Source organism: Athene noctua, chromosome 2 (genome assembly GCF_965140245.1).
Source record: "Athene noctua chromosome 2, bAthNoc1.hap1.1, whole genome shotgun sequence".
Classification (NCBI taxonomy): Eukaryota; Metazoa; Chordata; class Aves; order Strigiformes; family Strigidae; genus Athene; species Athene noctua.
In genome coordinates, this window is record NC_134038.1 from 108,266,465 (window position 1) to 108,290,097 (window position 23,633).

At 41.1% G+C, this 23,633-nt stretch overlaps 1 protein-coding gene across 1 annotated transcript in view; it reads left to right on the forward strand.

Moving 5' to 3' along the window:
* The window catches only part of DLEC1 (DLEC1 cilia and flagella associated protein), a 40,652-nt gene extending 17,989 nt beyond the window's left edge, over window positions 1–22,663 (forward strand). Inside the window, exons 17-38 of the mRNA XM_074897488.1 lie at window positions 180–273; window positions 507–637; window positions 951–1,109; window positions 2,951–3,090; window positions 3,895–4,048; window positions 4,796–4,906; window positions 6,338–6,468; window positions 7,493–7,678; window positions 8,159–8,226; window positions 9,426–9,577; window positions 10,114–10,217; window positions 11,153–11,223; window positions 12,091–12,308; window positions 13,323–13,457; window positions 15,294–15,416; window positions 16,190–16,284; window positions 16,376–16,460; window positions 16,987–17,187; window positions 18,075–18,236; window positions 19,207–19,360; window positions 20,121–20,241; window positions 22,420–22,663. Coding sequence (XP_074753589.1) covers window positions 180–273; window positions 507–637; window positions 951–1,109; window positions 2,951–3,090; window positions 3,895–4,048; window positions 4,796–4,906; window positions 6,338–6,468; window positions 7,493–7,678; window positions 8,159–8,226; window positions 9,426–9,577; window positions 10,114–10,217; window positions 11,153–11,223; window positions 12,091–12,308; window positions 13,323–13,457; window positions 15,294–15,416; window positions 16,190–16,284; window positions 16,376–16,460; window positions 16,987–17,187; window positions 18,075–18,236; window positions 19,207–19,360; window positions 20,121–20,241; window positions 22,420–22,537 — 2,913 coding nt within the window. The 3' untranslated portion in view covers window positions 22,538–22,663. The remainder of the gene's footprint in view (window positions 1–179; window positions 274–506; window positions 638–950; window positions 1,110–2,950; window positions 3,091–3,894; window positions 4,049–4,795; window positions 4,907–6,337; window positions 6,469–7,492; window positions 7,679–8,158; window positions 8,227–9,425; window positions 9,578–10,113; window positions 10,218–11,152; window positions 11,224–12,090; window positions 12,309–13,322; window positions 13,458–15,293; window positions 15,417–16,189; window positions 16,285–16,375; window positions 16,461–16,986; window positions 17,188–18,074; window positions 18,237–19,206; window positions 19,361–20,120; window positions 20,242–22,419) is intronic.
* Window positions 22,664–23,633: the final 970 nt, after the last annotated feature.

Below are 23,633 nucleotides of genomic sequence, written 5' to 3' on the forward strand. Positions count from 1 at the left end.
AAGCTACATTAGTACATCATAATGTTTAGTGGTGATCAGAGTATGGTTAGAGTTTGCAAAGTATGTGATGTAAGACTTGCAATACCTGGTTTGCAGTGCATCAGTACTCTCAGCAAATTGGCTTGTTGCTATGAAGCCTTAAAGCACATTAATCGTTTTGTTGATTTTAACTGTTTTAGATGTGGAATAACAGCAAATCATTGATCAAGTACACATGGGAGAAAATCATGGCCTGTGACATCATGGAAGTTGAACCTCATACTGGCGTCATAGGTAAAGTTTCTGTGACTTTCAAGCATCAGTTAATGACAGAAATATTTCAATTGGTATGAGTGGAAGATAAAAGTCACAGAGCACTATAATGCAAGCTGCAAAACAAGGCACGATCCCCAACCCACTGGAGCCAGCAGGAAACTTAATTTGGTTACAGGAGTTTCAATAACAGGCTTGCAGCAGGTGGTTTCATTGCAAAAGGGTGAGACAGGACCTGAATTCTTCTTTTCTAGATATGAATAAGTACTGTGAATTTGAACTGGCAGTTACTAGAAGCAAACCTGGGTGCATCAGCCGTAACCTGCAGTGTGAAATTGAACACTGTCCAGAGCCAGTTGTGCTGCACGTTGAGGCTGCTTTTAAGGTAAGGAACAGTTCAGTGTCACGGGGTGACTAACATGAAAATGGGCGTGGCCATTTTCCATATAAAGCTTTTTCCCCTCTTAGAGGCGTGATAAATCAAAAGCAGTTACAAACAGGAGGTATTTTTCCTGTCTAGTAACTGTTGAGGCAGTGTTGATACTCCCATGACAGTAAGAATTTTTCTGTTACACACAATGCATTTGCTTTCTGCTATTCTCTGTAAAACTGAATGTTAATCTTAGATAATGTATGCTTCTTTAATTAAGAAGTTTTGGCAAAATGTCTATTCTGACAGCTGTTTCTTGGTGTCCTAGGGTCCACTTCTTTATATTGATGTTCCATCACTCTGGTTAGGTTTGACTAAGCAGGGTGAGAGTGTGTTAAGAACCTTTGAGATTAAAAATCTGTGTCAGCTGCCAGCACAATGGAGAATGCAAGAAAGCCAGGTCTGTCTAGCTGAAAGGAATGAAGAGGTAAGTCACTGCTATAGCTGGCTATGTTCCCTCTTTACCTGTTTCTTCCTTATGCTTAGGAGTTGTAATCATTCCAGATATCAAAAGTTCTAATTTCTGTGCCTTTTTATGAAACTGGTTCTGCACAGTTCCATAAGTGCACAAGTTCTTTTGAGAATAAATGCTTTGCAATTTTCTCTATTTCCATTTATTACTAATTTACTGCTAGCCTGATCCAAAGAGACATGGAATATTTCCTGTATGACAGTGATTTCAGCTGCTAAGAGGTTAAGACTTTATCAGAACTGAGGCTGCTTAACATTCTTCCCACACACCCACATCAGCATCTTGGACTGAATATCAGCACCTACTGAACTGGGCCTTTTGGCTCCAAACAATAGCTCTGAAACACGCAGGTGTGTCCCAAAATAACTTCTTACCATAATGAATACTAAAACTATTGTTTAGTATTATCTAGACTGTGATGTGTCAAATGCAGCCCATTCCAGTCTTTGACTTCAGAGCTTCTTCCACCATTTCATATGAAATAATTAAACCGGCTTGGAGGTGATACTGGTGGCAAAGAATTAAGTGAGAGCTGCTATCTGCAAACCATAAAAAAAAGTGACAAAATACTTATTTTGATTATTTGTGGCTCACAGTGGGATTAGTAGCTAGATTTGTCCTCGGTGTTATGCATTAAAAGGAAGTGAGGAAATCTGGACTCTGGGCTAAGTGCTTTTTGTTGTAATGAAAGGCCAAATTCTGCCTGTAGGGCTCTTGAGATAATTACCCATGCAGGAAACTGAATTTCACTTGTTTCACAGCAAAATTGGTCTCATCGCTGTTCAGATGTTCTGTTTTTCTGGACAGACAGTCAGTTTTGCAAAGGAAAGAGGAGCTTGTTAAGCAGGAACTTTCTGTTAACCATCAGGAGATGGAAGCCTGCAAGAAGTTGTACTGTATCCCCATGAGTTCTTGAGCTTTGTTTTCTTTTCTACATATCATGTAGATATCTCACCAACTTTGAGTGAAAGTTGATGGGAAAAAAAAAAAAAAAGTGGTGGGTATGGCAGCCTTGCAAAACAGTTGTGTGTGTGTATATCTATCCCTTTTCCCCAAAGCAATTCTAATCAGAAGTACATGATTAGGGATAGGGGTGCCCTGGAGGAGACCCTGTGCTGACAGTCTTCAAGCCCTTACATCTCACTGTTATTCCTCTGTCCCCTGCCATTCCCAACAAATTCCTGAACCTGAGAGAGATTTTAGACTTAATCTCTTGAATTTGTCATCCCAGAGCCTGTTCATATCCTAGTGAAGGTATAGATAAAGTGCTCCATTCCTCCTCCATAACAGCTACACCTTTCCTTTCCTGAACCTCTCCAGTCCCCATCCCACACTGGTGCTCTTCCTGTTTCCGCTCCTCCAGCCCTCCTTCCTTGACCTTCTGTCCAAGAATCTCCCCAACTTGTGGCACATTGCATAGCTACTGCTCAACCCCTCCCTGTGGGAGGAGACACTGCTACTACTGCTGGCTGCTTCTCCTTCACATTCCCCCTCATTTTGTGGACAGGCATCCCTGTTATGCCCTTGACTCTGCCTACCATTCTCTTAGGTCACTGCCTTTTTATTAGCTGTCGCCATAGAAGCAAAGTCCCATCTCCTTGTCTAGCTAGGTTTTCACAAAGCTAGCACTGTGCTTACTGAAATCAGCCCAGGTGGGACTCTAGGGGCAGAGAGAAAGGACATGTCTGAGAAAAAACCTAGACACAGGCAAGTCTTAATTAGATTGTCTGGCTTCAGTATTTTACACTTGCTTTGCAGACGTCAAAGAAATTTCTGTTTCCTCTCTCCTCTCCTAGGTATCTCCCTTTACCATTCAACCATCTGCTGGAGAAATATCTCCTTTGGGAATATGCAGTGTGTCAGTTCAGTTCACATCATTGCTGTGCCAGCGTCTCCAGACAGTATTAGAACTAGAGGTAGAAAATGGTCAAGCAAGGTAAGGGGGAAAAGTGGTGTTCTGCTTTGTTTTTTCCTGAGATTCACATGTGATTTTCACTTTAGGTAGTTTTATCTCCTAAACCAAAAATACGTAGCAGGAACTCAGGGTGGGGTTGTGTAACCTATCAATGAACTATCCGATCACTAATATTGCTAAATAAACATAATCATCATTCTTTCCAGCATGCTGCTGTATGTCTAGCTAGGATTCAGCTGCCTAAACACAGGTACAGAGGGTAGCCAAGCCATACATGCATGGCTGGCTGGTGTGACAGGACTTACAAGAGACCACACTTCTTGAGTGACACCTGGAAGTCAGGAATAACACTCAACAGCACCCAAAACAACACTGACACATATATTCTGGTGACTGACTTGCTGCTCAGATTTCCATTGACTGAAAAGAGAGTTCAGACCATAGGTTACATACTGACATTAAATTTAGGGGTCCTAATCTGTAAGATGAATCCCACCCAGAATGTGAAATTTAAGCAAAATTCATACACAATTCAAAAGCACCATTGTTTCTTTTCTCTACTAAATTAAATATAAACCCTAAACTGCTATGGTACTTGTTTAATACTCTGGTATCTTACATCCTATTTCTCCTTACATCTCTCCCCACCAGTTCTCCTGGGGATGATCCACAGACAGTAAGAGCATATTGACATCAACCGGTAGTTAATCTTCTCATAAAGGCTGGTCTCAAGTTGAAGTTCTGCTCATAAGGCAGTAAAAAGCAATCACTACTCCAAACATTTCATTAACGGTAACAAAAGACCATCTGTGTGTTTATTTCCAGTCATCTTCCTGTTTTTGTTGAAGTTCAGACCCCCCAGGCGTGCCTGATGTCTAGTCATCTAGTATTCAGTGAAATTTATACTGGAGTTCCTGCCAAAGCAACCAGCAAACTTTTTAACCAGACACTGCTGCCAGCAAAATACTTATGGGGAAAGGTAAATGCACTTCTACTGGATGAAGCATACAGCAGGGATGGAAATTGCAGTTTCTATCAAAATACAGACAATAACTGCTCTTAAAGGCTTTTATGATGTATGTAAGCTGAATCCTACTGTCAGTGCCTTGGTCATTCAGATCTGCTCTGACATCCAGGGTTCAGCTCAGTTGCCTATATAAAAGCATTCAGTGACATCCAAGATGTCTTCAGGTGCCCAAGGGGTCCTAACAGAGCATGTGGATGATACAGGACCTACAGGAAAACCTTTTGGAACAGCTGCAAGGATATCCACAGCATTTTACTGGTATCTGATGCTCACGTGTGAGCAGCTGAGTTGAACCCCTGGATTCATGCCAGTTAGTCACTTAGGGAAGGTGCCAATGCCAGGACTGACTCTTTAGGCCACCTCTGTAGTCCGTGGAGAGAGATGGGGCACCTCAGATTCTGCTCCAATACCAGATATGCTGACTTCACCCTGGAAAGGCTTGAGACTGTGAGAGGATATGACAGTGCTCCCAGCCCAGATGGTTCAGCTGGGCACCTGAAGTCATTTGGAATGAATGTAGGCATGAGGGTCTTATCAACCGTGGGGGAATTGTAAAGCAAGCCTCAACAAACTGTATGTGTTGCTACCTAAAAGTGACCTAAACCTGACAATAACTCTGTCTTTATAGTCCTTTTTGATTTGAAGAGAAAATCTGAAAGAATCAGAGTTAGCTGAATGTCTGTCCTTTCTTTTTGGCAGCTCATTGGAAGTCAGGCAGCTTTCTGCTCCGTCACTGTCCTGCCAGCCAGTGGCACCTTAGGCCCAAATGAAGAAAAAGAATTCTGCATAGAGCTGTCAGCTAACATCATGGTAAGTTAAAAACTGATGTAGTTTTACCAAAATAGCAACACTGGCATTCTCATGTCCATCTGGGAAAAAAAAAAAAAAAAAGGATTTTTATATAGAAAACTTAATGCTCTTTTTTCTGTACAATATCTCTGAATTTGCTTGGCTTTAGAGGCACCGTTGCTGAGCGCAAGATTGAAAGCAGTCCACATGGTGTGTGATTTTCTACCCTGCCTCTTTGTTTTCAGCTGTTTTTGTTTTCTTTTGTCCTGGAATGCCTATTCAGTTACTCTTAATGCATATCACTTGTCTTGGAGCATACAGATCCTCACTTTGGATTATTCCAAATGAAATGGAGCAGACCGGCATATATAGTATACATTTGGTTTTCTGAATGCAACTGGGCTCATGATATTTTTATATTTGAAAACCTAAAAGGGGCTGGTGGGACTGAGAGTCTGCAAAATAGGGTGTAGCCTCCAGAGTTTGCAAATTTCAGGAATTCAGCCATAGACTTTATAGGGGTATTCAAACAGCTGATGTAATGCAAGTAAATAAAGGAGCTTCCTATAGGTGTGGTGTATTACTTCCCATTACAGTCACCGGAGACCCAAGTTTTGTTTATTCAGTACAATCAGAGATGCCCTAGCAGATCTTGGGTACCCATGTATGTCTGGCATATGTGGCATAGGATCCCAGTAAACTTGAGCCTTCTTCATGGAAAGCTGGAAGCTCAGCAGGACACACTGGGCAACTGAAAGGGCGCTTTTGCATATGGCTGGGGAACTGGATGCCATCTGAGCCAGGTGAGCTAGATGCCTAAGTACCATTAATGAATCAGCGGATATTTAGAGCTTATATTTGGAATTCACCTTGATAGATGAACTCCAGGGCTCACATTTAGGGAGTTACATTTAGAAGTCTGAATCTGGAGATGAATCCCAGTCTATTATGTTATGCAGGATGCACTGATTCATGTATTGAGGAGGCAAAAAAGAATGGTAGTGTTGAATGAGCCAGAGTACTCGTGTGACTCGGCCACATAATTCATCCTACAAGTCCTGCTTTAAACCTAGGTAGAAATAAAACCTTGGTTTTGGAAGATTATTTAAGCATGACTAAAAGTGATTAATGCTTGGAGCTTCAACACTTGCAGTATAGGAAGTGTGTCAAAAATCACTAATGGAGCAGTTTTAGGCTTATAAACTGTATAGACAGGTACAAAGCCAAGAAATAGCCACAAATGTTTACTTTGGTACTGCCTTCTAAGCAAAACTGATGCTGGCAGAAAATGCACTTAAAACAGTTCAGTAAAACTTTTCATAATTCTATTGTATTTCTGGTTTTAGTCCAGAGAAGTTTATACACGTTTTCTTAATAAATTTCCTAATGAGGCTGCCTTTCCTCTGTGATATTTGCTTCATTCACAAGGAAACCTGACTCTTCTCCTTTCAGGGTGAGCTGAAAGACCTTGCTCTTTCCTGTAGCATAGAAGACATGATTGAACCCCTCTTTCTGAGCATTTCTGGAAAAGTAAAAGGACTGCATGTCACCTACTCAGTACCATGTGACAGTGGAGTTGCCAGGTAAATCAAGGGTCTACCCCTGAACTGAACAAAAATTACTTCTTCCCAAAGCAAAAATACTATAGGGAGGGGAAAAAAAAAGCCCTAATCTATGTAAACTTCATTCCTCCTCCTGCTGTAGGCAGGATAGTAAGCTGTGCTGAAGAAAAGGTACTGGGTTTACAGTCTAGCCACAGTCAGCACCTTCATAAACCCAAGAGAAGACTGGAGAAGAGCATTACTCCACTCCCACCATTGTTTAGCTGAAACAAATTAACAACTGTCAATGCATTAATTCAGGAACAATAAACTGGTGTGAAGTTAACTGCACGTTAGTGAAACTCATTTCATGTGTTGTGTCTGTTCTCCTTTGTGCTCTTGGCACTTGTAACCTGCTAGTTGCCTTGAGACTTCTGTTTACGGAGAGCACAAAAAATTACCTTTCTCCCTGGTAACCAAAGTGTGGGACCTCTGGAGTCCCTCATATGTTTGTGAGTAACAGCCATTTTCTGGAATGCCAAAAATTTGCAGAGTCAACTCTTAGATGCGAATTTAGAATTATAGAATTATACCCAAGGTCCTGTACTTTGGACCATTAAGTTTTGTTGCTGCACTGAGACATGATATTAAAGAAAGATGAATATACTTTTCTTTGACTTGGTATATCTGACTGATTTTTACTTTATTTTTTTTGATACATAATATGATTACTCTCTTTTGGAATATGCTCATCTTTATGTATTTTTATATAAGTAACAACGGCTTTAATTTGGTAGGTCAGCATGATAAAACATACATGATAAAGCAGCCTGTTACACATGATAAAAATTTTACCCAGAATAAATCCTTACATGGATAGAAGTGAAAAAATGAAAAGCAATAAATGCTGATGGCAAAAATCATAGCCTGCATGGTCCTTTTATGCTGGTCATCACAACCACACTGCATATTGCACATTTTAAAATCTATTGAAATTATCTGTGGCATAAGAAAATAAGACTGATATTTTAATACTAGTGCGATTTTTTGCGATTTTTTCTGACAGAGATGAAATGCAAATGTTACAAAGCCCGTGTGATCTTCTTTTGGACTTTGGATCTGAAGTTGCATACAAAGACATAGTAAAGCGTCAGCTAATTCTTACCAATCACACTGGAATCAGTGCTCCATTCAAACTAGAAGCTGAATATTTTACTGGCTATTCACTTACTCCAGAACAAGGAATGTGCCTGTAAGTCTTGCTTTTCTGCATAATGACTCAAATACTAATTTAGGTCTGGATTAAATAGGAAATCAGGGCAGAATGCTATTGCCTCTGTCACAAGATACACTTTCTGCAGTGCTCTGGTGGGGTTTTTTTAAGCTCTTACTCTGACTGTAGTAATGAAATCTGTTGATGAGGTTTCCTGCAGAACAAGATAGCTTGCAATGCAAGGACGCGAGATTTAGCTGGTGTAAACAGCGAAACACTCTTGTTGCCAATGAACATAAGCTGGTTTACACCAGTCAAGGCTCTGTTGTATTAGATTGTACACAGAGTTTTACAACTCTCAAGCTGATTCGCTCTTAACGATGTTACTTTCAAAAAACGCTTTGTAGGCAGTCCTTCTTTAGGTTATAATGGCCACTAGTGTACGAATCAGGTAGAGCCGTTTCTTTAGCAGTGTCCTTCTCATTTCATGGAATTGTTGTGAGGTTTTTTTTTTCCAAGCTCCTCAAGCTACCCGGTGAAAAGAAGAGGGCCTGTCACAAAGCATGCAGCCAGAAGAGCACAGTCAGGTATGAGAATGGCTGTTTATCCCCTCAGTGGAGAGAAGATAAAAGCCAACTGACTAACATATTCAGCATTAAATGTGCCAGTCAGGCACATAATTTATTTTTGGAGTATCTTGCTAAGTCTACCCTGTTAAATGGCTTAGTTCCTTCGTCCTTTCCTGAGTTTGAAAGCCCACATTGCATAGTCATAAGGTCAATTTCTCTCTTCCCCTGCTTCTTTTTTTCTCTCTCTTGTCCTCTTTTTCTTTCTCTCTCTTTCCTCTTTTTTTTTCTTTTTTTTTTTTTCTTGAAAACAACAGTCTGAAACAAAGATGGGTGATTCCGGTGACAGTTCATTCACAGGATCACTCCCAGCACACAGTAGGGATGACATGCATAATATTTGGCTATTTCCTTGTTATACAGTCTTCCAATACCATTGCAGCAGGCTTTTCTCTCTCAAACCCTCTTATATACCTTCCTCACCATGGAAAGCTACAGCACAGCCCATCTATCATTTCTGATGTGTTGCACTGAAAAATAATAATATTTGGAGCCACATGAGACCCAGGAAGGAGGGAAAATGGAGAGAAATGCTATAAAATGTGGATGTGTCTTCTGTATCCAAAATAAAACTTGAACATATTGATACCTTGCCATAGTGTTTGGGATCTGTTACAAAGATAGATCTTTTCAGCTGTTGAATTAGTACTTAAGATCAGAAAAGTGCTGTTCTGACAAGTTTCCATGCAAGGTTATTGATTTAGAAGGCTAGGTGACTCAATGTGGAAAGGCTTTGCTCTCTGTAGTTCATTCTTTGTGTTGAAGAGCACACAGAGGTAAACAGGCAGCTGCTAATGGAATAATAACCAGTTTGCACAAATTCCAGAACATTTTTCCCAAATTGAGGGTGTGTTTTCATGTAACCAATTAGTGCTTTGTATATCCCAAAGAGTCCTGGGTCAGGTTGTTGGAAGAGAGTGAAATGAAATAATCTCTGCAAGAACTAACTCTCAAAAAACAGATTAAGACCCACTGCAAAAGGGATCTTGGGTGAAGTGGTATAAATGTGGGCTGTGTAAATGATCCCAGACTTTTTTGAAGACGGTGAGGTTAGGGTGATTAACATTGACTAAAAATATGGTCCTATATATTCTTTGAAAGACTAATTTTGTCCCATTTCCTCCAAATTCATCAAATGCTTCTTTGCTGTGCTCCTTCAGAGTTTGCAGCAGCAGTGCTGTCTCATGGGAAGGGAGTAGCTTTCCATATACAACCTTCCACAGGAACTCTCAAACCCTTCCAGCAGCTAATCATAGAAATAACAGCTTACAACAACATGTGGGGAGAGTACCGGGATGATCTTGTCTGTAAGGTAGGTGGGACTTCAGTTTTCAGAGAAGAAAATGGCAGATTTGACACCAACTAAATTTCCCAGGTTCCTTTCTGTTAAGAATACTTTTTCATTTTGTTAGGACTTCTGTAAAAATTCAGGGTAGATATTGCTGTACTGCTACCTCCAATGACAAGTAAGGAACAATTGTTTGCTCTTACAGTGCATGGTTTAGTTTTGGGGTAATGTGTTTATCCCTTGGGAGGTTTTCATGTGCCTTTAAAATGACTGGAGCAGTTTTGATTTATCAAATCTGTTTGGTAGCTGGCCAGTGCACTAGTCTGCTCTACCAATGCAATATATCGTGTTGCATGGGAAAGCTGTAGGAAAGCTGGTGAATGTGGGAGGTATTGCATTCTCCTGCTGAGAAGAGCTTTCGTTAGTATATGAATTAGATGCTGTCAAAAGAAACTGGTCAAAAATATTTGCAAATCCAATCAGTTTTCAAAGCATAATGTTATAACCCAGAGAACTAAAGTTTTATCTTGATTCTAATAGCAAAAATTCATTTTTAATAGGTGGGAGACTTACAACCTAAATTAATTCCTATGCAAATGACTGTGAAAGGCTGTCCAATCTTCCTACAGATGACAGGACCACAAACAGAGCAACCCATCATCAGGTATAGTGCAAAATACTGCCAGAGAATTAAATACCATTGGACTATAGCCAACATACACACCTGTTCTCATCTTTTTGTGATATAATGAGAAGGTCAGCAAAGTGGCTGTCAAAGTACAGTATCTTTTTACACCAATACATTTGTCTCTGCCAGCATAATTAGAAAAAATTCTGCATACGAGTTCTCTCAGGTTTACCAGTGATCACTCTTCTGGGCTTACAGTCATTGTTCACCCAGTCCAACCTCATCTGATTCTGTGGAGATGGCTGCTGGTACATGGTGGCAGTTATCATCATCCACATTTCATTTCTCCCTGTCCCTTTACCTGGACCAGGAGAAATGCAGCCCCAAGGTAAATAGGGGCGGGGGAAGGTTTAAGCCCCCTCATACAGCAAGTTGCATCTGCACATCTGGATGAGGGGTAAAAGGGTTGGTTTATGGGGACCACAACATTGCATGCTCAGCCAGCTGCCATACAGCATGACTGCTTCTTTCTGACTTCAGAGGAATTAGCATTGTGCATCATACTTCAGCCAAGAGTATTTACAATGTCAGCTCCATAACAGGGCATAGAAAATGGATTTAGCTATCCACCATAAAAAAACCTCTTGTGCACCTGGAAATCTGTGTCTGACACAGGTCACTCCGCTGCTGTGTAGCCATTTGCTGCTGCTGCTGCCAGAATGTTTCACAAAAACTGACTTCACATGTTTACGCTGAAATGCCTGAGGCAACTAAGAAAACTGGAAAAAAAGAGTCTGATTAAATAAAGCAATATTGTTCTTCACAGTATAGGCCATGCTTTACCCGATAGCCATTCTTAACAGGCTGCCAGTGCAGCCAGATATGTTTCCACTCTTAAACAAATCTTCAGTGATTTCAGACATTCAGTTTTATTTTCTGCATGTACTGACAGCAAGGTTCCCCCCTCCCAGGTTTGGGACTCATGTCTCCGGAGGGTCTCCTGTCTTTTGGACGGTCCAGCTCAACAATGCCTCTCCCTTTGGTAAGAATGACTCTTGTACAGCAAACATCAACATTTGCATTGCGCTTCTTATGATAATAAAAACAGAAGAATCTATTAACATATTAATTAACAGGGCTACTTGTTTCCTCATGAAGATGTTTTTTGTAAAAATAATAATAGTATATAAGAGAATGTGTAAGCTGTTTGCTAACAGACTGCACAGAAAACTAATACATGTTGTCAGGTCTTTATATTCATAGTAGTGTTTATCATTATGGCATTATTGCCATGAATATTAGTTTGCTTTCTGTAACAGTAAAGCAGGTAAGCTCCAGCCAGAGTGTAGCAGAATATATGTAGTTGACTTGATGTGCTGTTACTGTGAAACTGCACATCCTATCCTGATGTGTTTGGGGTTTTGCTCATTGAAACGATGGGAATTCAGGATTTTCCATCCTGGTTTTTGTAAATCTCTCACAGCACTAACCCTGGTCAATCAGATGTGTTACCTGCTTCTTAGTGGCATCATCTGGCTCTTCTGTGTTTTGTCTTTTTTGTCTCCTGAGTGAGACTTTAAGCTCTTCAGAGCAAAGGTCAATCACCTTTATTTTTTTTTCTGAATTCCACCAAACACATTTGCTTAACAAACAAAGTACTCATAATTTATTTCAACGTTATTAAAAGTACAGTTTAGGACCTAGAGAGTGGCCAAGGTGTAATAAGAGTGTAGCACACATAGTCTTAAGTCATTTTAGTTTACAGCAAAAATGGAAAGCTTAAGATATGCTTTAATACAAATCCAGTTGCTAGACACAAATTTCTTACTTGATATTCTAGTTTTCTGGTACCAAGCTATGAGTCTTCTCAATGACCAGAAGTCATTTTCATTTCTCCTTTTCAATTCAGACATCCGCCTGGACTGGGAAATTTACAACCAAGAGCAAGATGATAAAAAGTTGGTGGACCTGTTGATGTTCTTTGGAGACCCTTTTCCTCCTAAGGACATGGATGAAAATGAGACTGAATCAGTTGGTAGTACCTCAGAGTCAGAGATCATGTTAAAGTTGGATCAAAAAGCCATTCCTTGTGGAAGCATTTATCCAGCTTCTCAAACCACAGATGAGGTCAGCTATTAGTCTGTTTTTTATACCGCTGCTGAGATACATGATGGGTTTCTTGGCATGAAAGGTTGAAAACAATAACACACGATGTAACTTGTAACTAAGAGCTGGATTGTTAAAAGAAATGTCAGCTCCTCTCACAGTCAAAAAAGCAATACATGGATAGATGACTATTGGTATCAGCAATCAGTTTCCAGAATGAGCCATAAGCAAATAGCTCTTCAGCTTCTCCTTTTCTTAAAATTGTTAAAGAAGCTGATGAGATACTTTTTAAAATACTGTCATGGGAAAACTAATGCCGTTTTTACATGAAAGTGTTACTATAACTTAAACTCCTTAATTCAGGTCTACTTTTCTCATGGGTGCTTTATGGTGTCAATGTGTGCCATAGTCAGGGAGCAGAATCTAACCTGTGAAGTTCAAATTGAAGCTAATGATATGGAGGTATTTATCCCAGTGCTAAAGTTAGATTGGTTCAGTTACTCTGTTAGAATATGGTAACACCTATTGCATGAGAGGTTTGATTATAATATGACAATTTACTCTCTTGAAGAGCTAGGAGTGACAGGGAGAAGATATCATGAGGCTATGTATACTTCTCTGGCAAAAGCTTTACAGAAAATATTAAAATCACATTTTCTCTGCTTCAGCTCAGAAGGCGTAGTTGTTTTGAATACACCTCTAACCTTTCTTGTGCAACAAGAGAACATTATTGCCCTAGAGTTCTGGTTTGTATAATGGGCCAGAGATGTCACAGTTGAATGTTTCTCTTGGTAGAAGAGGACCCAAGCATGCACATTTTTCAAGGAGTTCAGGAGCAGTTTCAGGAGAGCAAAGCTATACATGAAAAAAATAATGTACAGGACATATCCACATGTCCAGCTTTTGTGCCAGAAAGAAAGAAACTGGAGCTGGCCATACTTACTGACTAGTGCAGCAGTTCCCTGTACGCTTCACTTGCATTCCTCCTTTGCAGCGTAACAGTTTTAACCATTCCCCACCCTTGTGTCCCTGCAGTCTTCAGATGCAGACAGCAAAGAGAAGGAAATCATCACTCAAGAACCTACAGTACAGGAAATTGTCTCTGTACTTATACGACCTCATGAAGGTGTTCCTGCACACAGCCCCTACTCCATTACGCCAAGACAGATAGTAAGCTTTTACTTTTTTTTTTTTTTTTTTTTTTTTTGTGCTTAGATTTAGCAAATTTTCTGCAGGACAGAGGAGGAGGAGGTAGCTTTGGCTTAGGGGAGAGACTACTAAACAGTGAAACAGTAGATTGGGAAGCTTTGGGATCTCAAAGACGACTGTGAGAAGAGTTTGCAAAGTCAACAGAAAACAGAAAGTGTCCTACCTACATTACAGCAGTTAACTGATAACTAGAGTCTCTAGGCTCTCTAGAGTAGCATCTTTGGTCTTCACACTTGTGTTGCCTTGGTGAAACATGTGGCATTATGTGGGAGGCATCTAGCCTGGAGCTGTGGAAGCATGTTATTTAACCAGGGTAGATTTGCTAATTAGACATGGCAGAGCTGGAAAGCAGGCTGCTGGGAGAGGAGTGCTCTGTAGACAACTCCTCTGAATAAACTTGTAACTGGTGCAAATACAGGACACAGGGTCACACTTCCTTAGGAATAAGATAAAGCAAAGACAGTGCTGGAAAGTTCTGAATGACAGGGTGGTCCAGAACATACATGTGTCAGTTTTGATCCTTCAATATTAGGAAGTATTTTGCCAAAGGGTTTCAGTTACAAGTTAGAATGAGCTAAAGATTACATAGAAGAAATAATTACAGAAATGACATCTCAAAGCAATGAAGCCTACGGTCAGCTCTGGGGTTGACTGAGGCTGAGATATCTCAGATAAACAAATGCCTCATTGTGGAGGCAGCCTCTACCAGCAGCAAGCTTGGCCCATGTGGAATGGAGCTCATGCCTATGGAGCCATCCAGGTAGTCCTCTGAAGAAATGTTCTCCATGTTTCTTCTGTTGCTCCAGAAGGTCTGTTAGCTCAGGTGTTGTGCAGCACAGCTGGCCAGACCTGGCTTAAGTCCATGTCTGAACAGTTGAGCTCTACCTATGACCACAGTGCACAGACCCTGCCTGCAGTGTTGCAGGGCGTGACATGGCTCACTAGTTCTGCTCTGGCCCTGCTAGACCTTAGGCAGAGCTTCCTTATGCTCCTCACCACTCTGAGCAGGGGAATGCAGTGCAAGGAGAGCAGATGTAGTTTTACTTCCACTTGAACATAAGTCCAGCAAGACCAAACACCTCTCCCTGTGATCATGTGAAACGGGGGAGTTTGTGTCTGCACAGCACTAGCCTGAAAGCAGTACGTGTCACGTGGTCCCTGAGCTTACAAATTCGCCTGGACATGAACTGGCTCTGTAGAGAGATGGCAAAGGTTCTTCTGCAGCAATAGGATTGAATCATAACCTACCTATATTTCTGCAGTAGGATTTCACCATAATATGCATAATACACCTAAAGAAAGCAGATTCTATTCAACCTGGAAATTACAGAAAATCCACTGTAGCTGGCTAGTGCATGTGATTACACTCCCTCCTGTCATGTGAAATAAAAAAATAGCCAAGGGCAAACTGAACTTTAAACTACTCTTAATTCACACTTTTAACCCTTCAAAAAATATTTCTTGCATCCGTGAGTGCTGTCAGTTGTGGGAGAATCATCTGAGTTAGCCATGGAGTAAGAGTGGGCAGAATTGGGCATTTTTAAAAACAAACAGGTATGTACGTATGTTTGTGACTGTGCTTAAACTCTGATGATGTTAAAGAGTGGCTACACCGATATTTGCAGCTGAAATAACTGTTGGTTTTGTTGTCACATGTAGTCATTTTAGTGTAAGCCTGAGCGTAGCCCATTCCCAGGAGATTTCATCCTGTTTGTGCAACTCGGTTTTAGCAGCCAAGTGCTGAGGACGCTTGGGCAATCCCAGGCAGCCCCCTGAACAGCTGTCTCTCGACTGCAGGTGGTTCCAGGAGGTGGCAGCATCTCCGTTTGCATCTCCTTCACCCCACACGTCCTCCCAGACACGGTGACTGAAGTGCAGTGTGAAGGGTTTGTGCTGGGTTTCATGAGCCTAGACGACAAGGTAAACTGACTATCACAGCAAGGCTAAAGGTGACTAGAAAATAATAGTTTCCCTTCCTGTTATTTATGTACAGGCTGCTGTGTACCTGGCCAGTCTGTATAAACAGTCCTGTTCCTGCTACCCGGTACATGCTTCCTTAGCTAGGGTTGTTAATTTGTTGCATTTGTCTTTTAGCTTGGAAGCATTCTAGAGTGGGAATGTCACCATCTTCTTACATTGTCTGGTGCAACAGACCCCAGACAAAAGCCCAGGGTTTGAAACGCTATCACAACATCAGGTTTTATTGATAACAATACTTAACAATGGGATTGAGACTCAGGACTGCTGAGTTCTGTTCCTGGCTCTGCATCCACCTTCCTGTGTGAATTTGGACAGCGTATCTCTCCTCTGGGAAACTTCCTCTACAGCAACTGCAAGCGCAGCTCACAGGCTAGTTTTATGAATTGCTTTGCGATTCTCTGACACGAACCATTGCAACGGTGCAAGGTAGAATGAACGAATGACAACAGAATATTTAATAAAAACATCCCTAATGTTTCCGATTGCTGGGGGAAGAAACATCTGCATTTGTATTAACCACAGCCATTCAGAGTTCAACTACTGCTTAGCTATTGCTGTTCCTTGTGCGCTGCCAAAATGTCTTACAAACAGGCAATACATTGTCAAGCAGAATCCTATTTTGGCTAACAAACAGCCTCTCGAGCTAGAAAGTAGGGTTTCAGCTTTTAGCACTATCACTTTATACATCATTTCTGTTTTCATTTTGTTGTCAGCTTGCAAAGACGGTGCCTAACAAAGTGCATCGCAGACAGGGCTATGAAGCCCCACCGTTACGAGTGGATGTGCAGGCTGTCGTAAGGCTTGCTCTGTAAGTACCATCACACCGACCGCTGGTACGCTCACAGGGTGAAACAGCCTGGAAGGCAGGGCTCTGACCAGCTCTGATTCTTTATACTCAGGTTAAAAGTAGACACGGATCATGACAGAGGAGTAGTGTTTCATTCAATGGCAAGTGATCTCATACCAGATGAGCCTCGGTTAGGAGTAAGTATTTCACGTACCGTTTCTACTACTGTGAGAATTCAGAGCTGCATGCACGTCGTTTTTAAAATGCAGCTTTGTCCCCAGTAGCCTCATGTTGCAATTTTCTATATTGTACATAGCAAGATAGGTAAAACAAAAGAACTACAAGTACTTATTAGCCAGGAATAAGCAAAGCTAAGCTCAGACAATGCCTATTTTATATGTCTTTCTCTTTCTTTGTGGAGAAGTTCATAAGTAGAAAAAGGAGTACTCTTTTCAGGACATAAAGGTCTGATAGCAGAATGAGTCACTTAGAGCAGCCTGGTCAGTTTCTGTCACCCTTGACATTCAAAGACACTTTAATTTTATTATATTATTTGTATTTTGGGTTTTTACTTAAGAAATTTTGAAAAATACAAGTAGAAAATACTGGGTTGCTTTGGGATAAAGTCCTTCAAATCCCTGATGGTGCTGAATGACCAGACAGACTAGCACAAACTTCTCAAGGGAGTTAAAACTAACAAATTTTGGATCATTTCTTCACCAGGTTTTGACAGATTCAGTAATGACTCAGAGTTTGAAACTCATCAATTGCACTAAGGTTCCTCTGTACTTCAGGCTCCTTCTGTCTACGCCCTTCAGCCTGTCCAGCACAGATCCCAAAAAGAGCACCAAAACATCTCACAGCAAGAAGGATGAAAAAGAACAGCAACCACAACTTGTACTTTATCCACAGCAAAACATGCTGGTAGGCTCAAAAATAATAATGCTGTGCCAGAACAGATAGTTTAGTAATTGGTGTGTTAGCATGGCCCAGATGAACCACAAGAAAAACACAACCAGTACAGAAATCTCCCAATTTCAGGGGAAATAGTGGTATATTAACAAATGCTGATTACTGCAATTTTGCCTGAGATATTGCGGGTACAAAGTATTTTTCTAGAGTGGCCCTGATGTGCTTTCCTCGTCAACTCTGACCTGCTGTAAACTCCTGCAGAAAAGCCTGTGGTTTTTGGAGCTCACCTAAATCAATAGCTGTATATATGCTGGACAGATTAAAAGATTTCCCAAGACTGCAGCTCCTCATTTCCTTAAATTAGATGCAGGCAGTGCAAACACAGAAAAATTTGGTTTGTTTTGGATTTACACAATGACATTAAAGCAACCAAAGTCCTGGAGTCAAGAATTAGCTAGGGTGCAACGAATGAGTAACAGTTGCATTTCTGAAGCATGCTTCTCATTTTTCAGTGTTTATTTTGACATAGAGACACACACGTCTTAATTTTGCATGTGCAAGAAGAAAGAAGACTACATGTTTAAGACAGTTTTGGGATTATGGTATTTGTAACCTCAGGAATTTAGAACCTTTGTCTTGCTAGAAACTGTTTCTCCCCTGTGGTTCAGAGATTAGCTGTTCACCTTTATACTCCATCTCTGTGTACTGGGCTCATAGGAAACGGCTGTGTTTTTTCTTTAATTATAATGCTTTGTTCCAGTGGGAATTTGGTTGCTGGCATGACACCTTTGGGTTCCAGTGGGAAAATGTGCGCCTGGGCCTTTGAGCAGTGTTTACTTTGGATTTCCTGCACACAGTGTCTTCTTACGTGATGGTCATCTGAATTCCTCTTCCCACAGGTGAAAGTGTCATTCCACACAACTCTGGAGTTACTTACATATCAACATTTGCCAGATACCCAGCTGCTTCCTGGATTTCAAGTGCTCCAGTTTGAGAACGGAGAGAGAAAGCTGAAATTTAATCAAAATCTGGTCATTGAACACAGTAACCGCACTACCCAGGTAAGATCAGAACGACAGGTCAGGGACTATTTTATCAGCATCTCTGACTCAGAATGACTGTGCCTTAGGATTTACTCAGCTTTGAAATACAGCCACCTCTGGAGTAAATTGTGTCACCCAGCTGAAGTGAATGGCCATGAGTTTGCAAAAGGAGACTGTTGAGACCGCAGGTGACACTTTGATGTGCAGAGCGGTTTTGGGTCCACACGCTGGTGTTTGTACCCCAGCTCTTTGCACGGCGTGATGGCCTGGCTGATATGGCTCAGTCAAAGGCAGCACACCCCACCACAGTAGGATGTGCGACGTCCCTTCTGAGATGTGGGGTCAGGGCTGTCTCGGCGAACATGCCAGTGACTGAGTCATCAAGCATCACCTCCTGCAGTACCCAAGTGCTTCTTGAAAGTCTCCCGAGTCTGTCTAAAACTTGTGTGGTGTGGTCGCAGACCACACGCATTAAAGACCAATCTCTTCCAGATGGAAAGATATAACCAAGTCCTCGGCAGTTCCAGTACATTGCAGGCTTTTTTTTTTTTTTTTTTTATACCAGGTATTTCTGAGGACTGATCTGTGTAAGATCCGAGCACCATATCTAAGATACAGTCAAATTACTAATAATCTTGGGCAATCTGCACAAATTGAATGACTCACAGAGGGCCATATACACTCCTAAGGGACAAGATGCTGTAATGTCTGCATCCCCACAGAAAACACTAATAACAAACGAGAGTGCTCACTCCATGTTACTTCATTAAGACCATAGTGTCTGGTTTGAAAACTTATCCCAGAACAGTAAAAGAAGCAGCAATTTTATTCATTCAAATGGGGAGTTGATTCTATTACAAAAGAACACAGCACAACTATTATTGATTCGGTGCTTGGGGTTAATAATGATCCAGCTGTAGCAGATATTAAAGCTCTACAAAAATAAGGTGGGGTACTTTTCTCCTTTCTCTTTCCTCTTGTTTTGCAGCTTGTCCCAGTGACTGCGTACCTCACTATTCCACTTCTGGAGCTCTCTTGTGACACGGTTGATTTCAAGACCTGCTTTGTTGCACAGACCAAGACTGAACATGTCTTCCTGTGTAATAGGAGTGGCTGTAGAAGTTACTGGACTGCTTTGCTGGGTATTCTCATTTTGCAGTTGGATTTCCCTGTTAAATAGTTTTGCTATTCCATGTTTTTATTTATTAAGACTGCACACACTCACTATATAGCGAGTATGTGATGATGTTGGCTGTACACATATCTGGTCTGCTTCTGTTCTCAGTTATGTGGGCTTTTTCTTCTTTTCTTTCTCTTTTTCTTTTCTTTTCTTTTCTTTTCTTTTCTTTTCTTTTCTTTTCTTTTCTTTTCTTTTCTTTTCTTTTCTTTTCTTTTCTTTTCTTTTCTTTTCTTTTCTTTTTTCTTTTCTTTTTCTTTTCTTTTTTTCTTTTCTTTTCCTCTTTTCTCTCTTTTTTCTTTTCTTTTCGACATCATTGTATCTCTACTGATTTCAGGAGTTACTCCAGATTTAAACAAAAGATTGAACCACAACCGCCACAAGTAGCAGACTCACTTTGCTGATTTATAATACAGTTCTAAGAGGCAACAAGAAGAGGTAGCTCCTCATGAGTTTAGTCTGCGCTTGTGCCTGATGATGTTAACAACAGATGGGCTTCAAAGGAAAGATCAGGGCCTTATCATTTTGAAGTGGAGGACACTGACCACTTCCCTTGATTAGAGGATGAAACCAGACACTGGCCACATGCACAGAAAGCCTCTGGCAGTGCAAGACATGACTGATTAGTTGGCCAGCAAGGAGATGCATTGGTTTGGATGCTACATGCTGTATAAACTTACACCAAGGGTCTTGTATTGCTTTGATATTTGCCCATTTCACTGCAGATGAACAGGAAAGGCATAATGACCTGGAAGTATTTTCTGTCGCCCCTACTAATGGCATTTTGGAGGCACGTGAAGGGGATCCACCTACCAAAGAGATTTTGCAGATCAGCTTTACTGCAAGGTAAACAGGACTGAAATCTTGATGTTATTTCCTGTCAGGCCTCAAGTGTGAGTAGTCACTGAAAGCAAAGAGCAATTCTGCTCTGTTCTTGTGATACCAAGCTGCTCATTTTACTTCTAACACTTGCCAGTCCTGGGCATCAGCTGGTAATTTTTCCGTATGACCATGTTCCCTACACTGCTCCCATATATGGGATTTCTTTTGGATTTGGCACACAGAATTTCAGACTGCAGATTTACCCACTCTCAATCATGCTGTTCCAACAGCTGGCATGACACACTGGCTGTGTGCCACTGGATAAAATCCCTTTCTTTAGGGCAATGTCTTGAACAGAGAGCAAAGCTCCAGCCTCTAATTCAGTGCAGAGGCTGATACAACAGTTGAGTCCTTCATGCATCCAGCACTTGATTAGGACAGAGGGAGAAGTGTGTCTGGAGTAGTTCAGAGTTCCAGTAAAGCACCCGTTTGTCATGCAGGAAAGCGCAGTGTCTTTTGCAGTCAGTCTCAGGGATCCTTTGTTATAGTTTACGTGTCTTCTCTCTAAAAGAAAATTTTTGAAGTCCTTCCCTAAATGCATTCAGAGTACCACCGGATGAAGCAAATAGAGCAAAATGTTGTTCTAATGCAGTGATAAAATTTGGTTTACCCTTGCTTAGCCTGGCGCAATGTTAAGTGTTACAGTCATGTTGATATTTGATGAGAAAGAAAACAATGTATTTTTGTGGCCTCTAGTCCAAAGGTTTTCTACACAACAAAGATAATGTAAGCTGCAGGCAAATGATAGCAAAGAACAGAAGAGAGCCAATTAAAATTATCTTCTTTGTCCCATAAATATCTAATATTGTTCTAATTATGTTTATGGACATCTTGTCATAACCTTTGTCAAAGCTAGGAATTAGTTGTGAATGGCAGTAGTGACCCAAAGCCTTTCATTTCTTTGCTCTAACTGGGGACATGCAACTCCTGTAAAAAAATTCAGCTTCCACTACAAATTATTTTCTTGGAAGTTATCACCCAGTGGCAGAAAGTTTCTAAGACAGACAGGTCCATGCCAGTATTTCCATAAACTGAACACTGTGGATAAGGAAGTTTCAAGAAGCAAACTATAGGTGACAGGAGGAGTTGTACCTGTGATCTCCCTGGAACATGCTGTGAGCTCTCCATCACTGCAGTGACTGAACTCTCAGCAGAAGCTAGCTGTCCCTGCTTGGAGCAGCATCGTCATGGGCCAGAGACCTCCCCAGGCTCCTGACTGCCTCAATTCTTCTGGAGCGCTTCTGAATATGCCTGAAGCGCTGCTTTTTGTCTGACAGCAGATACACTCATCAGCATGCCTGAAAGTACCAGAAAGCAAAGATGTTGCTGTAGTGCAGCCAGCTCATCTGTTCAGCTCCAGACGAAGAACTCCCAGCACAGCAGAGCTCGGGACCAGCATGGCATTAGTACATGCAAGGTGTGAGGTGACTTTTAATAATTCACCTCCCCAAATAAGTGGTCTTCCTGCAGGGGAATTGTGTACGAGAAAGGAAAAATAAAAGTTGTCTGGCAGGACAGGCACTTGCCTCAGGCCTTTACACCAGCCGTCTCTTAGAGGCAGAGAAGTCCTTCAGATGCGCAGTCTCAGGAGCGTTTGGGTAGCATTAGCCCTAGGCGGATTACGCTGCAAGACTCCCACTTATCGCAAAACTAAGCTTGCTGTAAGCTTTTTGACGTTCATTTACAACCAGGACTCTACTGACTGACCCTTGTCTTAGGGGGGTTGACAGAAACTTTTTTGTTTCAAACTCTGTCTGTCACAGGGAGGAGTTTTTACATCAAGGCAGTGCAGGCATTTGCTCCCAAACACTATCCCCCAGCACACCTTCATTTTATTTAACTAAAACAGAATTTCACAAGAGATTCAAGTTCTTCTTTCAAACATGAAGTTAATAATCCAATGTCTTCAGGTACAGACTAGACCACTTCAAACACCCTGTATGTAGCTGCGGTAGGCAACACTGCAGTGAACGGCCACCCGCAGACTCGACACTAACGTTAGAGACCAGTGCTTGTGACCAGAGCAGTTTGTGTCTTAGGGCACCATTCTCCCCTTTTTCCTCCACAAAGTAACTAACCTCATCTTAAAACACAGAACTGCATCTAGCTGTAACTGAACTGTCCTTCTGCTCTGCATTTTAGGAGCGACATTGAATATGAAACTATCATGACCATTACTGGAACGCTGGGAGAGAAGCCTTGCAAGCTGCAGCTCAGGGGACGAGGAACATACGATGGGAAGTATGAAGACTGTATTTAATTTAAGCAAGACCATGTGGGATAAACGTCAAGGTAATGGGTCAGATGCAGATGTGCTATCATTTGAGCCTGTATTTTTGTCTACTTCAGTTGTTTTAATATGGACTGGAATTTTAGCAGAATGAAATTTAAGTTATGAGGAAAAAAGCTCATGGTACTTTAAAAAACAGTCAAAACCTCATTCTGTGCTAGTACTTTTATTACTGTGATAAGCTTACCATTACCCACAGACCAGGCTCTGCAAAATAACTGGGTTTAAATTGCAAAGCAGCTTTGGTAACAGCTAAGCCAAAACCCTTTCCATATCACAGTATGACTCAAATTACAATTAAAGACTGTTCATACCTTAAAAAGTAGTTTTTGTTTTGCCTTGTTTATTTGTTTGAGATTAAAATGGACACTGACACAAAATAAAAAGCAAGAATTAGTGAATAGGACAGTATTCCCAGGCTGTTTTCTCAGTGCCTTACGTGAAAAGGGGAAGAGCCAACTTTCCCTGGACTCCTTGGAAAATTACCAACCTGCATGTTTCATCATGCTTGGGTACTGAGACTATCCCCTTCAGTTACAGAGGGAGGAATCCTTCTTCTTTTTAATTCTTTCCCCCCACATGGTTCCTATTTACTCACGCTTCTCTTTAAATGTTTTTAGTATTACTTTAGCTAAAGGTCACTGAAATTCCCACTTTTGAGCCTTTTAAGTTTTCCACTCCCATCATATAAAGTTTTTGTTAAAGGCGGTGTGTGTGGGGAGGAAGGGGCTGCAATCCACACTGGAGGAGAACAGAAGCTGCACAATAGCTGTCTTCTACCTAGTTGAAAACAGACTTTTACTAGGACTGAGAACTCCTTTTACACACGAGAACTTCAGAGAGAAAAAAGGACCCTCAAAGATGCCAATACCTTTCTGCCCCTTCTAAATAATCTAATCTTCTTGCTCTAAAATACAGCATGTGTGACAGCTGGGAGAATGAAACAGGCTACAGCACAGGAATGTGAGAACATCACATAGCACTAACTAATCCTGACCTTCAACTAACAATCATCATAAAAAGAAAACAAATATATTCCAAGAACCCAATTGTATTACTGAGTGCA